This window comes from Mobula birostris, chromosome 11 (genome assembly GCF_030028105.1).
Source record: "Mobula birostris isolate sMobBir1 chromosome 11, sMobBir1.hap1, whole genome shotgun sequence".
NCBI lineage: Eukaryota > Metazoa > Chordata > Chondrichthyes > Myliobatiformes > Myliobatidae > Mobula > Mobula birostris.
Genome location: NC_092380.1, coordinates 41,127,528 through 41,144,957, shown reverse-complemented (window position 1 = coordinate 41,144,957; position 17,430 = coordinate 41,127,528). Strand labels below are relative to the sequence as shown.

At 43.3% G+C, this 17,430-nt stretch overlaps 1 protein-coding gene across 2 annotated transcripts in view; it reads left to right on the top strand.

Moving 5' to 3' along the window:
- slc39a13 (solute carrier family 39 member 13) overlaps positions 1 to 17,430 on the top strand; it is an 80,360-nt gene that overhangs the window by 40,160 nt on the left and 22,770 nt on the right. For both annotated transcript variants that reach the window (XM_072272126.1, XM_072272125.1), the window contains exons 5-8: positions 12,737 to 12,931; positions 13,036 to 13,125; positions 16,268 to 16,318; positions 16,807 to 16,939. In XM_072272126.1, coding sequence (XP_072128227.1) covers positions 12,737 to 12,931; positions 13,036 to 13,125; positions 16,268 to 16,318; positions 16,807 to 16,939 — 469 coding nt within the window. The remainder of the gene's footprint in view (positions 1 to 12,736; positions 12,932 to 13,035; positions 13,126 to 16,267; positions 16,319 to 16,806; positions 16,940 to 17,430) is intronic.

Genomic DNA, 17,430 nt, shown 5'->3' with positions numbered 1-17,430 from the left:
GTCCTAGTTCATGTACTTCAGCTGAGTAGCTAGTTCTGCTGGTACTCCAAGCCCATAATAGTCAATATCACTTATGTTCCACTGGCCTGGCTGCAGCTGCTGTGCCCTGATAAGCCATCCACTCTCCGTGATCCCACTCCACAGACAAGTTGTGGTACCCATGCTCATGTTTTTTTTTGGGCGGGGGGGTAGTGTCTCTGACATCAATTGCTATGAGGTGCTTCGAGCGATTGGTTATGGCACATATCAACCACAGTCTACCGGTCAACCTCGACGCTTTGCAATTCGCCTACCAGAGCATCAGGTCAATGGCAGAAGCCTTCTCTTTGGCCCTACATTCCTCCTTAGAACACCTGGAGAATAATGACGCCTAAGTAAGGCTCCTTTTCATTGACTACAGCTCTGCCTTTAATACCATCATTCCAAATAAACTGATTCCTAAGCTCCGGAACCTGGGCCTTAGCACTCAGATCTGCAGCTGTATCTTCAACTTCCTCACAGACAGGACCCAAGCTGTGAAAATAGGGGACAAGCTCTCCACTACATTCACTCTGAGCGCCGGTGCCCCACAAGGCTGTGTACTCAGCCCCCTGCTGTACTCACTGTACACCCATGATTGTGTAGCCAAGTTTCCATCGAACTCAATATATAAGTTTGCTCGTGACACAACAGTTGTAGGCCATATCTCGGGTAATGATGAGTTTGAGTGCAGAGAGGAAATTAAGAACCTGGTGGCATGGTGCGAAGACAATAACCTATCCCTCAACATCAGCAAGATGAAGGAATTGGTTGTTGACTTCAGAAGGAGTAGCGGAGCGCACGACCCAATTTACATTGGTGGTGCGCAAGTGGAACAGGTCAAAAGCTTTAAGTTCCTCGGGGTCAATATCGCAAATGACCTGACTTGGTCCAACCAAACAGAGTCCACTGCCAAGAAGGCTCACCAGCGCCTTTACTTCCTGAGAAAACTAAAGAAATTTGGCCTGTCCCCTAAAACCCTCACTAATTTTTATAGATGCACCGTAGAAAGCATTCTTCTAGGGTGCATCACAACCTGGTATGGAAGTTATCCCGTCCAAAACCGAAAGAAGCTGCAGAAGATTGGGAACACGGCGCAGCACATCACACAAACCAATCTTCCGTCCGTGGACTCACTTTACACCGCACGCTGTCGGAGCAGTGCTGCCAAGATAATCAAGGACACGACCCACCCAGCCAACACACTTTTCGTCCCTCTTCCCTCCGGGAGAAGGCTCAGGAGCTTGAAGACTCGTACGGCCAGATTTGGGAACAGCTTCTTTCCAACTGTGATAAGACTGCTGAACAGATCCTGACCCATGTCTGGGCCATACCCTCCAAATATCTGGACATGCCTCTTGGTTTTTTTGCACTACCTTACTTTCCATTTTTTTATTTTCTATTTATGATTTATAATTTAAATTTTTAATGTTTACTATCAATTTGTAATCCAGGGAGCGGGAAGCGCAGAATCAAATATCGCTGTGATGATTGTACGTTCTAGTATCAATTGATTGGTGACAATAAAGTATAAAGTATGTCAGGTTTCAGTACCTTTTTTGAGCTGGTCACCATTCTTAGCTGGCCAATAACAGGTAAAATTGACCACTTGCTGACTAAACTGTCAGCACAGAAAGTTATTCCATTTGGGGTGCATTTAAAATAGCAACTTGATAATTCTGTGAATCCCAAAAATGGGCTTGTTAAAATTAGTATCCTTTGTCAAGTTACAATGTGTAAAATACATGGGGAATATAGGAGAGGCTTTCAAACCTACTATGTCATTCAATGTATTCACGGCTTATACTCTACTTCACAACCAAATTTCCCTCTTTTCCCATACTCCTTAATGTATTCTGCATCTCGAAATCATTCTAACCCTAATTCCATCTTGCTGCTTTTCCTTATGTTTCTACCTACCACTCGTCAGCCACTGTCTCCCAACTCCATACATCATCCCCTCCCCATTACCACTAAACTTGGCTTCATCTATCCATTATCCTCCTTATCAATTGGTTCCATCTGTCACCTTCCAGCCACTGCTTCATCAATCCCATTCAGCTCCTTATGCAAGCTATCTCACTCAGAGTGCAGGGTGCCAACTTCAAATGTTCACTATTCCTTTAGTTCCACAGATGTTGCTTCATGCATGGAGTTCCTCCAAAAATTTAGGGTTTTTTACTCCAGGTCGTAGCATTTCCAGTCCATTGTGTCCCTGTTCTACACATACAACTTGTTTCTCTGTTCATACATTGTTTTCAGAATTATGCCCTCTAGTTTATATTGCCTTTCATACTTGACAATATGTATTGCTTTCTTGAATGCAAATGCTAGATATCACATTGATGTCAGTAGCCTCAAGATTCCTGGTGGAACATAGAAACAGAGAAACATAGAAAACTCACAAAGCTGTGCCAAACATGTCCTTACCTTAGAAATTACCTGGGGTTTGTTATATACCCCTAGGGTTCATTTTTTCTGTGGACTGTCACTTTAAGAAGCCAAGAGAATGAGACTGAATTTTGGATTTCTACTGACGACAAAATCGCTTGGTTACTATGGTGAGAGAGGTGGAGTTATTTGATGGACAATGAATGTTTATGGTTTCTCATGGCTTGTTTTGAATAAGCAAGGTCAGGTGATCCTGTTACAGACACACACACAGAGACACATGGTCAGAGTCGAGATGGTTTCAATCAATGAAAGACACCAGTGAGTGGAGTCGCTGATTTAAACTTTAAGTAGCCCAAAAGGGGTGAGTTGAGATCGATCCAGAGTATTAATAAATGACTCTCATAAGTGCTACAACTGGAAGAAGTTTGCAGAGAGGAGGGGAGAGGAAGGTTTGAAACAGAAGAAACCTAGTGACAAAGAGGTCACTGTTTGGACTGTCTCCTAGTAGCCCGTAAGGGTGAATTTTATTCCATTCGAATACGAAAGTGTGATTGTCACATCGTTAATCCACAGGAGTGGGTTCTCTGGTAAGGGGAGACCTTTTTGAATACCATGTCTATGTTTACCCTTTGTCTGGGTGTGGTATTTCACTGGAAGATGGTAATCTTGTGGCAAATCACTGTTGGAGTTATTTCGTATGTCGTGGAACTGGATAAGTGGCTATCATGTTGTGTGGTTGGGGTAACCTTGTGGAATCTACTGGTGTGTCTACCCTTGCCTGGGTAGTAGTTTTCCCTGGAAGAGGGTCCCCTTTGTGATAAGCTACTGTTGGTGATAATCCATGCGTGGATTCGGTTTGAGAATTCTGTGGCCACCACTTTGGGATGTCCCGTAGCTGAATGCGGGTGTGATACCACTTGTGTTGAAAGGATATTCGTTGAAGATCACTGTTGGTGATACTTCATGTGTGGAGTGGAACAACTTCGGAGATAAAACCTACAGCTATTGTTATTTTATATTGCTGTCATGAAATCTGTGGAATATCAATGTAATTGCCTTCTCACAACATTCGCCTTTGATTACAAATATCTCACATTAATTAACCTGAGGATTGAACTGAACTTTCGTACATACCATCGTAAGACTGTAGCTCTTGCCACCTGAGCTTGAATAAGTTTGGGAACTTTACCTATACACTTACATATGCATAACACTGCTAACTTTTGATCACCTGGTTAAGTTACTATATTTAGTAGTTGCTAATAAAGATAGTGGATTTTAACATCAAAAACAGACCCCAGGTGTGTTCTATTGCTGCTGATACTTTTACAGTGTTGCGTGCGTGTAACCGGTACTTTCCCCAGAGTTGCGTGTACATAATAGTGACCCATAGCCCTCTATATTTCTAAGCTCAATGTACCTATCCAGGAGTCTCTTAAAAGACTCTATCATATCCACCTCCACCACCAATGCCGACAGCCCATTCCACGCACTCACCACTCTCTGCATTTGTAAAAAAAAAACAACTTGCCTCGACATCTCCTCTGTACCTACTTCCAAGCATCTTAAAACTGTGCCATCTCATGCTAGCCATTTCATCCCTGGGAAAAAGCCTCTAACTATCCACACCATCAATGCCTGTCATTATCTTGTACACCTCTATCAGGTCATCTTTCATCCTCTGTCGCTCCAAGGAGAAAAGGCCGAGTTCACTCAACCTATTCTCATAAGGCATGCACCCCAATCCAGGCAACATCCTTGTAAATCTCCTCTGCACCCTTTCTGTGGTTTCCACATCCTTCCTGTAGTGAGGCGACCAGAACTGTGCACAGTACTCCAAATGGGGTCTGACCAGGGTCCTATATAGCTGCAGCAATACCTCTCAGCTCCTAAAGGCTCAATCCCACAATTGATGAAGGCCAATGCACGTATGCCTTCTTAACAACACTGTCAGCCTGCAGAGCAGCTTTAAGTGTCATAGTCATAGTCATACTTTATTGATCCCGGGGGAAATCGGTTTTTGTTACAGTTGCACCATAAGTAATAATAACACCATAAATAGTTAAATAGTAATGTGTAAATTATGCCAGGAAATAGGTCCAGGACCAGCCTATTGCCTCACGGTGTCTGACCCTCCAAGGGAGGAGTTGTAAAGTTTGATGGCCACAGGCAGGAATGACTTCCTATGTTTCTCTGTGTTGCATCTGGGTAGAATGAGTCTCTGGCTGAATGTACTCCTGTGCCCAACCAGTACATTATGTAGTGGATGGGAGACATTGTCCAAGATGGCATGCAACTTGGACAGCATCCTCTTTTCAGACACCACCGTCAGAGAGTCCAGTTCCATCCCCACAACATCACTGGCCTTACGAATGAATTTGTTGATTCTGTTGGTGTCTGCTACCCTCAGCCTGCTGCCCCAGCACACAACAGCAAACATGATAGCACTGGCCACCACAGACTCGTAGAACATCCTCAGCATTGTCCGGCAGATGTTAAAGAACCTCAGTCTCCTCAGGAAATAGAGACGGCTCTGCCCCTTCTTGTAGACAGCCTCAGTGTTCTTTGACCAGTCCAGTTTATTGTCAATCCGTATCCCCAGGTGTTTGTAATCCTCCACCATGTCCAACCTGACCCCCTGGATGGAAAATGTCCTATGGACGCGGACTCCAAGATCCCTCTGATCCTCCACACTGCCAAGAGTCCTACCAAAATGAACACCTCACACTTATCTGGGTTGAACTCCATCTGCCGCTTCAGTCCAAATTTGCACCCTATCAATGTCCTGCTGTAACCTCTGACAGCCCTCCACACTATCCACAACACCCCCAACTTTTGTGTTACCAGCAAATTTACTAACTCACCCCTCCACTTCCTCATCCAGGTCATTTATAAAAATCACAATGAGTAGGGGTCCCAGAACAGATCACTGGTGACTGACCTCCATGCAGAATATGACCTGTCTACAACCACTCTTTGCCTTCTGTGGGTAAGCCAGTTCTGGATCCAGAAAGCAATGTTCCCTTGAATCCCATGCTTCTTTACTTTCTCAATAAGCCTTGCATTGGGGTACCTTATCAAATGACTTGCTAAAATCCATATACACTATATCTAAGGCTCTACCTTCCTCAATGTGTTCAGTCACATCCTCAAAAAATTCAGTCAGGCTCGTAAGGCACGATCTACCTTTGACAAAGCCATGCTGACTATTCCTAATCATATTATGCCTCTCCAAATGTTCATAAGTCCTGCCTGTCAGGATCTTCTCCACCAACCACTGAAGTAAAACTTACTGGTCTATAATTTCCTGAGCTATCTCTACTCCCTTTCTGGAATAATAGAACAACATCCACAACCCTCCAATTCTCTGAAACCTCTCCCATCCCCATTGATGATGCAAAGATCATCACCAGAGGTTCAGCAATCTCCTCCCTCCCCTCCCACAATAGCCTGGGGTACATCTCGTCTGGTTCCGGTGACTTATCCAACTTGATGCTTTCCAAAAGCTCCAGCACATCCTCTTTCTTAATATCTACATGCTCAAGCTTTTCTGTTCCGCCTTAAAGTCATCCCTATGATTGCCAAAATCCTTTTCCGTAGTGAATATTGAAGCAAAGTACTTATTAAGTACCTCTGCCATCTCCTCCAGTTCCATAAACATCTTTTCCACTATCACACTTGATTGGTCCTATTTTCTTAAGTCTTATCCTCTTGCTGTTCACATACTTGTAGAATGCCTTGGGGTTTTCCTTAATCCTGTCTGCCAAGGCCTTCTCATGGCCCCTTCTGGCTCTCCTAATTTCATTCTTAAGCTCCTTTCTGCTAGCCTTATAATTTTCTAGACCTCTGTCATTATCTAGTTTTTTGAACCTCTTATAAGCTCCTCTTTTCTTCTTGACTAGATTTACAACAGCCTTTGTACACCACAGTTGCTGTACCCTACCATCCTTTCCCTGTTGCATTGGAACATGCCTATGCAGAACTCCACGCAAATATCCCATGAATATTTGCCACATTTCTTCCGTACATTTCCCTGAGAACATCTATTCCCAATTTATGCTTCCAAGTCCCTGCCTGATAGCCTTGTATTTCTCCTTACTCCAATTAAACGCTTACCTATCCCCCTCCAATGCTATGGTAAAGGAGATAGAATTGCAATCACTATCTCCAAACTGCTCTCTCACTGAGAGATCTGACACCTGACCAGGTTCACTTCCCAATACCAGATCAAGTACAGCCTCTCCTCTTGTGGGCTTATCTACATATTGTGTTGGGAAACCTTCCTGAACTCTCCGAACAAACTCCACCCCATCTAAACCCCTCGCTCTAGGGATATGCCAATCGATATTTGGGAAGTTAAAATCTCCCACCATGACAACCCTGTTGTTATTACACCTTTCCAGAATCTGTCTCCCTATCTGCTCGTCGATGTCCCTGTTACTATTAGGTGCTCTATATTTAAAAAAAAAACACCTAGTAGAGTTATTGGCCCCTTCCTGTTCCTAACTTCCACCCACAGAGACTCCATAGACAATCCCTCCATGTCTTCCTCCTTTTCTGCAGCCGTGACATTATCTCTGATCAACAGTGCCACACCCCCACCTCTTTTGCCTCCCTCCCTGTCTTTTCTGAAACATCTAAAGCCTGGCACTTGAAGTAACCACTCCTGCCCCTGAGCCATACAAGTCTCTGTAATGGCCACAACATTATTGCTCCAAATGCTGATCCACGCTCTAAGCTTATCCGCTTTGTTCATGATACTTGCATTAAAATAGACACATCTCAAACCATCGGTCTGAGTGTGTCCCTTCTCTATCACCTGCCTCTACTCCCTCTAGCATGTCTCCAAGCTTTCTATATTGTGAGCCAACCACCTCTTCCTCTGTCTCTTCAGTTTGGTTCCCTCCCCCCAGCAATCCTAGTTTAAACTCACCCCAATAGCCTTAGCAAACCTCCCCGCCAGGATATTGGTCCCCCTGGGATTCAAGTGCAACCTGTCCTTTTTGTACCGGTCACTCCTGCCCCAAAAGAGGTCCCAATGATCCAGAAATCTGAATCCCTGCCCCTGCTCCAATCCCTCAACCACGCGTTTATCCTCCACCTCACTCTTTTCCTATACTCACTGACACGTGGCACAGGCAGTTATCCCGAGATGACTACCTTTGTGGTCCTGCTTCTTAACTCCCTTCCTAACTCCCTGTGGTCTGTTCTCAGGACCTCCTCCCTTTTCCTATCTGCCTCATTGGTATCAATATGTACCATGACCTCTGGCTGTTCTCCTTCCCACTTCAGAATATCATGGACGCGATCAGAAACATCCTGGATCCTGGCAACTGGGAGACAAACTACCATCAGTGCTTCTTTCCTGTGTCCACAGAATCACCTATCTGACCCCCTAACTATAGAGTCCCCTATCACTGCTGCCATCCTCTTCATTTTCCTACCCTTCTGAGCCACAGGGCCAGACTCTGTGCTAGAGGCGCGGCCACTGTTGCTTCCCCCAGGTAGGCCATCCTCTTCCCCCCCGCCCCCCAACAGTACTCAAGCAGGACTTATTGTCAAGGGGTGCAGCCATGGGTGCTCTCTAGCCTCTAACTCCTGCCCTTCCCTCTCCTGACTGTTACACACTTATCTGTCTCCCCAGGCCCCAGTGTGTCTACCTGCCTATAGCTCCTATTTATCACCTCCTCACTCTCTCTGACCAGGCGAAGGTCATCGAGCTGCATTTCTAGTTCCCTAACACGGTCCCTAAGGAGCTGCAGCTAGACGCACCTGGCGCAGATGTGGCCATCTGGGAGGCTGGGAGTCTCCCGGACTTCCCACATCTGGCACCGAGCACAGAACAGTGGCCTCTCACACATACTTCCTGTTTGTATTCTACACAGGCAACCTGCCTCACCTTGACCCGTTATTGCCAAAGCCACCCTACCTCTACTCCGACACCCGCTCCTTCTGTGCCCACTCAATAAAGCTGTCTCCTTTTAAACTGTTCTCACTGGCTGACGTCCACACGTTTGCGCAGTCATGACTTGTCCAAACTGCTGAAGAAATTACCTTCCTGCCTGATAGCCTCATGTTTCCCCTTACTGTAATTAAACGCTTTCCTAACTTGTCTGTTCTTATCCCACTATGGTAAAGGAGAGAGAATTGTGACCATGATCTCCAAAATGCTCTCCCACTGTGAGATCTGACACCAGAGCAGGTTCATTTCCCAATATCAAATCAAGTACAGCCTCTCCTCTTGTAGGCTTATCTACATATTGTGTCAAGAAACCTTCCTGAACACACTAACAAACTCCACCCCATCTAAACCCCTCAATATTTGGGAAATTAAAATCTCCCACCATGACAATCCTGTTATTATTGCACCTTTCCAGAATCTGTCTCCCTATCTGCTCCTTGATGTCCCTGTTACTATTGGGTGGTCTATAAGAAATACCCAGTAGAGTTATTGACCCCTTCCTGTTTCTAATCTTCCACCCACAGAGACTCTGTAGACAATCCCTCCATGACTTCCTCCTTTTCTGCAGCCGTGACACTATCTCTGATCAACAGTGCCATGCCCCCAACCCTTTTGCCTCCTTTCCTGTCCTTTCTGAAACATCTAAAGCCTGGCACTCAAAGTAACCATTCCTGCCCCTGAGCCGTCCAAGACTCTGTAATGGCCAACAACATCATAGCTGCAAGTACTGATCCATGCTCTTAAGCTCATCTGCTTTGTTCATAATACTCCTTGCATTAAAATAGACACATTTCAAACCATCAGTCTGAGCGCATCCCTTCTCTATCACTTGCACTGTCTCCAAGCTTTCTCAATTTGTGAGTCAACCTCCCTTTCCTCCATCACTTCAGTTCGGTTCCCACCCCCCAGCAATTCTAGTTTAAACTCTCCCCAATTGCCTTGGCAAACCTCCCTGCCAGGATATTGGTCCCCCTGGGATCCAAGTGCAACCTGTCCTTTTTGTACAGGTCACACCTGCCCTAAAAGAGGTTCCAGCGGTCCAGAAATCTGAATCCCTGCCTCCTGCTCCAATCCCTCAGCCACGCATTTATCTTCCACCTCTCTCTTTTTCTATACTCACTGTCGTGTGTGCCATATTCCTGAGATTACTACCTTTGAGGTCCTGCTTCTCAACTTCCTAACTCCCTGTAGTCTATTTTCAGGACCTCCTTCCTTTTCCTACCTACGTCGTTGGTACCAATATGTACCACGACCTCTGGCTGTTCTCCTTCCCACTTCAGGATATCGTGGACGCGATCAGAAATATCCCGGACCTGGCACCTGGGAGGCAAACCACCATCCGTGTTTCTATCCTGTGTCCACAGAATCGCCTGTCTGACCCCCCAACTATAGAGTCCCCTATCATTGCTGCCATCCTCTTCCTTTCCCTACCCTTCTGAGCCACAGGGCCAGACTCTGTGCCAGAGGCGCAGCCACTGTTGCTTCCCTCAGGTAAGCCGTCTCCCCCCCCACCCCCCACAAAGGTACTCAAACAGGAGTACTTATTGTTAAGGGGGACAGCCACAGGGGTACTCTCTAGCATCTGAGTCCTGCCCTTCCCTCTCCCTACTGTTACCCACTTATCTGTCTCCCAAGGCCCCGGTGTGACTACCTGCCTATAGCTCCTATTTATCACCTCCTCACTCTTCCTGACCAGATGAAGGTCATCGAGCTGCATCTCCAGTTCCCTAACGCGGTCCCTAAGGAGTTGCAGCTTGACGCACCTGGCGCAGATGTGGCTGTCCAGGAGGCTGGGATTCTCCCAGACATCCCACATCTGACACCGAGCACAGAACACTGTCCTCACACACATACCTCCTTGTCTGTATTCTACACAGGCAATCTACCTCACCTCGACCCAATTTCACCGAAGCCCTGTTAAGCCAAAGAAAGCCCTCCTACTTTGTCGTCTTCTACTCTGGCACCCGTTCCAAACTTGGAGCTTTCTCACTAACTTTGCTGTGCCACAATATTAGAATTAAACTTACAGTGCTACAAATGGAGTATGTTTACATGAGGAATTGGCTAACCTTTGAGTATTACTTAAGTTCTCCATACCCTGCATCTACTTATTCTACTGTTGAGCTGCCTAGGGAATAGCACACTTTCCAGTAAAGCAGCTTATTTTCCCTTCACTTAATTGTAAAGCAGTGTACAGCCAGCTCTTGTATCATCTCTCCTCCTCATTTCTTTTTACTATCTCTGTTCTAGTCTTTCAGTCCAAGTGAAGGACCTCAGTCCAAAACATTGACTATGTTTCCTTCCGTAGATACTACCTGACCTGAGTTCCTCCACCAGATTGCTTATTGTTCCAGATTTCAGCAACTGCATTCTCTTGTGTCTTCAGCTTATTCTGCAGAATTGATGCTCTGAAATGAGATAAATATAAGCAGCTATTAAGGCCCAGTATAGAATATATTAAATTGATCATTTTGCAGTAAGTCCTTAATGAGAGGGGTACAGACTTCTGCAGATAACAAAAAATGCAATCCCAGTAAAGCCATTGGCAATGCCACCCCACTCAGCTTGTATGATTCAGTGTGTCAAAACCAGCTTCTAATTACAGGAGAGTTTGGAGTTCCCTTTCAGAATTGGGGTGGGGGGAACCACTGAAGCACTGTTTGTAATGAAATGTTAGAATTTTGAGACAGAGTCAGATTCTAACAGTATGGGAACAATTGATTTTTCATCATATCCATGCCAATCACAAATTCCTTATTTATCAGCACTTGGTCTGTAGCCTTCTATAGCTTGGGAATTCCAGTGCTATCTAGATAATTTAATGTTGTGTTGGGCTTTGCCTCCACCATCCATTCAGCCAGTGTCTTCCAGGTTCCAAACAACTGAGTGAAAAAGTTCTCCCTCAGAACTCTCTAATCTCTTTTGCTCTGCTGTCTAGTTTCAACATCCTTTAGGGAAACTATTTTTTTATCAAGGATGGCACACCTTTGGCATGCAGTGCCAGCCTTCAATTCTTTAAGCCCAACCCAAAATAAAATAGATCCATATTAATTTCCTTTAGTGCTGAATGGAGCAGCAACTTCTTTTCACAACTAAATGGTTGGCTCAGTTAGCTTTGGCTTCCCTCTGTTTATATTTTATCTTTTGTCATTTGTTAGTGGGTACAGAATATTTAGTGGTATTAACGGAAATACTTTATGTAGTTTAGTGCTTCCATGAATATTCATGTAAATTATTGTTTTCAGCGATAAACTTGGTCAAGTCTAATTGTTTGGAGAAGACTTGCTGAAGAAACTAGCGCCATATGCATAGCTCTCAAAGCAACCAAATACAAGCTAGATATAAAGTAGTTGTCCTTGCTAGTTCAGCAACCGAGAGTAAAGTGTGCTGATTTTCCTTCATCTTTTATGAATGTGCAACAAAGCTTATAATTTCATGCTCACATTTCTTGTGTTATATATGAGGTACAATAAAAATGCTATTTAGGAATTGTTATTTTTCAATAGTCTTTTCAAAAAAATTGTATTAATCGTTTTTGAACAGCTTTTATAAAATTCTTCATTTATTTCAATCTCTGTTATACTTAATAGTGAAATAAATATATGCAAATATACAACAGGACTCATAGTTATTCTTCTTTTAATCCATAATTATTATTACTAATTCATTAATCAATGATTATCTCTGCTCAAAATTACCATGTCATGCGAGATAATTTTTTTGATATCACAAATTTGGACACATGGTCTCAGAAAGGTTCACCACATCTGCTTCCAATTATCTACCTTGTCTATTCCCTTCATAATTTTGTATGCGTCTGTCAGGTCCTCTTCAGCCTCCTTCACTCCAAGGAAAACAAAACCAGCCTATCCTCTCCCTTCTGACACTGAAACACTTCATTCCAAGTAACATTCAAGGGAATGTCCTCTGCATTATACAATGTGAGTTGTATATGTACTACACTTCAAAATCACTGATTCGGCAGTCTTTGATGTACAGATTTTTCCTCCTTGTGTGTAGTTTGGACCTTTTTATCTTTCACAGAAGTAAAACCTGCTGTTTATAACCATGTACTTTGCAGAAGCATCTTTGAGGTATTAAAGGCAAACTGGGTTTTGACTTTAGTAATTAAGTATGCGGCTATAAATTACTATTCTTTATTTATAAACCAGTAGATTATCTTTTCATCACTGTATTGTTTGGCTATCATAAATGTTGTGTCATAATAGGAAGACAGAATATTTCATTGACTGGAAGCCTCCCAGGAATATCCTGAGGTTGTAAGTGACTTTTTAAAAGAAATATCATCACTTCCTGTTGCAGCCAAACCTCCGCTCATTAGAAATTTTCTTATTCTTCTAGACACTTCAGACCCAGAAGACATTGCAGAATAGATGTTGTTATACAGATAAAGGGATAAAATGCCTTCAGAATGGAAAAAATATTTCCTCTGTGAATATGCATTGCATTGATTCTTATTTTGAACTTAGAAATGGTTACTGCTATGACGCTACATCACAGCTAAAGGCATTTACTCAGCCTGTTCAAGCTATAAAGGTAAGGGGCCACAGATGTACGCTGGATTGATTTGTTTTTTCAGATTTTGCATGACTGCATTTCCATTTTGTTTTGAAAATTTAACAACACTTTCTGTTCTTTAGATTAGTGGATACTTGAACCTGATTGCTAATGGTATTGATAACTTCACACATGGCCTGGCAGTGGCTGGCAGCTTCCTTGTTAGCAGAAAGGTTAGTAAGTAGAAGAAGTTAATTTGCCAAGGGTAATCTGCAACATAAGACCTTAGTTCCTACCTATAGGTTTGCTCCTAGGAGTGAATCAATGTAATTGTTGTTCTGGTCACATTATAGAATTTGAAGAGTGCTGAATTCGTCTTGCTGCATAATTATTAACTTTGGCCTGGTCAGAAAAACTGCAAACTAAACTTAATCTCTCAAATTCCTCTTTCAGAATACAACAACAAAATATTTTCAAATTCTTTTTGGAAGCAATGTTGATTAGAGACACATAGGCATTCAGTCAGACAACTGCATGCTACATCAGTCAGACACTCATAGACCTAGACTAAAGCTGGGTAATAAGTTAGGATGAAATAGTATTAGATAATACCTACGACTTGGTCTCATAGCCAATAATATCTGTCATTGAAAGTGGGCATGCAGGTACAGCAGGCGGTGAAAAAGGCCAATGGTATGCTGGCATTCATAGCAAGAGGATTCGAGTACAGGAGCAGGGAGGTACTACTGCAGTTGTACAAGGCCTTGGTGAGACCACACCAGGCGTATTGTGTGCACTTTTGGTCCCCTAATCCAAGGAAAGACATCCTTGCCATAGAGGGAGTCCAAAGAAGGTTCACCAGATTGATTCCTGGGATGGCAGGACTTTCATATGATGAAAGGCTAGATCGACTAGGCTTATACTCATTGGAATTTAGAAGATTGAGGGGGGATCTTATCGAAACGTATAAAATCCTAAAGGGATTGGACAGGCTAGATGCAGGAAGATTGTTGCCGTTGTTGGGGAAGTCCAGAACGAGGGATCACAGTTTGAGGATAAAGGGGAAGCCTTTTAGGACCGAGATTAGGAAAAACTTCTTCACACAGAGAGTGGTGAATCTGTGGAATTCTCTGCCCCAGGAAACAGTTGAGGCCAGTTCATTGGCTATATTTAAGAGGGAGTTCGATATGGCCCTTGTGGCTAAAGGGAATCAGGGGTTATGGAGGGAAGGTTGGTACAGGGTTCTGAGTTGGATGATCAGCCATGATCATTCTGAATGGTGGTGCAGGCTCGAAGGGCCGAATGGCCTACTCCTGCACCTATTTTCTTTGTTTCTATGTTTCTGTATTCGAGCCACGGAGACATATATAGAAACAAGCCATTCGGCTTTTAGTCTGCCCCAATCATCAACCACCCATTCATACCAATTGCATTTTTTCAACTCTTCCTCTCTCCCCCTCCCACCATATTATCATTAACTCTTTTACCCTTCCCCATTTCTACCACTCACTTAAGCACTAGGGACATTTTACATTGACCAATTATCCAACCAACTCGCATGTCTTTCGGATTTGAGAGGAATTCAAGGGAAACTCGCATGGCCACAAAGGGATGCGCTAACTTCATACAGACAGCACCCAAAGGCAGAATTTTGAGATCAGGATTAACCCAGGTTGCAGTGAGGCAGTGGCTTTGCCACTGTGCTGCCAGGCGTTTGCCCAATAATAACTCTTGATGGCACTCTCTTGTTTTGTCTTTGCTTCTCACAGATATTTATGCTGGTGAGACTTCTGGTACCCTAATTACCAGTATGATGAGATGGATTTTGTAGCCAGTAGTTGTTGGTCTCAAGTTGCATGTAGCAACTAAATTCCCACAAAATGTTCGGCTGTTACTGTCACTGAAGGTTTACTTTCAGGTAGAAGAAAACTTCCATTTTGGAAAAAAACTTACCTGTACAGCTGTTAAGTTGCACAATATTTCAAAATCTGCAATCAATAAAGCAAATAAATTGTCTGTGGGAAAGATCTGGGTAATGGATTAGCTTGCAAAAAGCTGGCGCTAGCTCAGAGGCAAGCAGCCTCCCATGCTATAATGACCTGCCGGCTCTCTATTCCACAATCCCTTGAGTGTGGTAAATCCAGAATTGCTTAAAGGCAGCTCTCTCAGAATCAGATTAGACCAGTGAGGCCTAAGTAAGGATCTAGACCCACTGCAATTCGCCTATTGGCACAATAGTTCTGCAGCAGATGCAGTCTTACTGGCTCGACACTCAGCCTGGGATCACCTAGACAGTAGCAATATTTACATCAGGCTGATGTTTGTTGATTACAAGTCAGCGTTCAACAACATCGTATCCTCAGTACTAATCAACAAGCTTCAGAACCTGGGCCTCTTTACCTTCCACTGCAACTGGAGCCTCGACTTCTCCATCAGGAGACCACGGTCAGTGCAGACCAGAACTAATATCTCCTCTTCACTGACAATCAACATTGGTGCATCTTAAGAATACATGCTTAACACACTGCTCTACCCTTGACATCCACAACTGAATGGCTAGGCACAGTTCAAATGACGTGTATAAATTTGCTAATGCCACAACTGTCGTTGGCAGAATTTCAGATGGTGATGAGGGGGTGTACAGGAATGAAATAGTTGAAAGCTGACAGACAGTAATATTAAACCTGATTCTGATTTATACATTGACACACCAGAATTGTTCTAGTAATGAAACTAGAGAAAGGTTGCCACAGCAATTAGCGCTGCTGCCATTCAGCTCCACAGGGCTGGTTCAGCCTTGGCCTCAAGTGTTCTTTGTACAGAGTCTGCATGTTCTTTCCCAAGATGACATGGGTTTCTTCTAATATCTGTACATTAACCGGCCGCCATAAAATATCTCTTGGTGTTGGTTAATGGTAGAAAAAGTCAGGGGTGAATTGTTGGACATATGAGAGAGAATAAGTTACAAGGATACAGGACAATAAGGAAAAGGAGCAGGATTAATAGTGTTGATATATAATGAACTTGATACATTAAATAATAGCCATTTGTTTTGTTATAAATGTAGACTATGCCTTTTAATGCTCTAGGCCCTGTCACTTTGTATGCTGCTTTGTGTGAAACCAATTTCATCAAATCCAAATTCAAGCTATTGATATTTTTAAAGTGGTGGCAGAGACAAGTAGTTAAATGGCTCTAACACAAACAGCTTCGTTTCACTGTTTCCTTCAGTGAGATCTGCAATAAGCTAGTCACGCATGATAACAACTGTTGTAGCAGTTATTAGTGGCATGATCTATCTAATTCACATTGTTTTGCTTACAACTGTCTATTAAGCCACTTGCAGTTTCGATATAAACTTATTCTATCTTACAGGTTGGGCTCACAACAACACTAGCTATTCTGCTTCATGAAGTCCCACATGAGGTGAGTAAATTTGTTCTTAATGTGAATAATTTATCTTTCCAACCTTTTTTCTTAACGTTTTCTCAGTTCAGTGCATTGTCACCCTCCTTCTCACCCCATTCCTACAAAAATATATTCGAGGAAATGACACTCATCCTCGTAGCTCCCTCTGTGACCATCAATTTTCAATTGACGTGAGGAATTTTAGCTGTTCCACTCAGTGTCATTGGAAAGTGGGAGATGCTGATTGTAATACTAATAATGTACCATCTGTAACTCAATTCAGTCATCCATATGTTAGAAGTAAATTCTAAGTACCCTTGTTATAATTGAATTGAACGTGCCAAAGTAAACTTACTCCAGCCAGCATTTCTCACGTTCTGTTGATGTGTACGAAGATGAAATCCTGAGGGGAACAGTTTGGAGTTTAAAGGCAGCATTTGAGTTCCCTGTTGTGAGAAATTCATATTTGTGAACTTGGTGTACTCATAACAATGTCTAACCCACAGGTCGGAGACTTTGCTATCCTGCTGAGGGCAGGATTTGATCGATGGAGTGCAGCTAAAATGCAGCTCACAACTGCATTTGGAGGAGTGTTGGGGGCCTGCTTTGCTCTCTGCGCAGAGTCTCCAGAAGGAGCAGGTAGAATTTTATCCATTTCACATCATTGTGGAATCTGATTGTGGGCCCGGAGAAAAAACGTGTTTTGAACAAAAGTGATAATGGAATTTCAGCTGGGACCAAGAAATTTTATCCTTAATGTTGAAAGGCAATCTAAGCACAATGTGGGCAAGAATGTTTTTAATTTCTTTCTCTTTCTGTGGTTTATCCGTGACTGCCAGTGCTTCGGTCTGGGATAATGGTAAGTGTATTAGTCATCCTTACTAAAGTGAGAGGGTTTGAAATAAGAGGGGCAAGTGCATTAGTAACATCAGTAGCAGAATTATCTTCTCTTGCTCTAAGGATCGGGGGTGAGGATGTAAATTTTACCTGTTACATTGGTGTCTTATAATTTACTTCAGACAATTACAGCAGCTTTAATTTTAATCTCTTCCCCTCCCTTGTAGGCCATGCTTGTACGATTCAGATTCATATGTTTATTGTCATGTACACCAGAGTGCAATGACATTCCT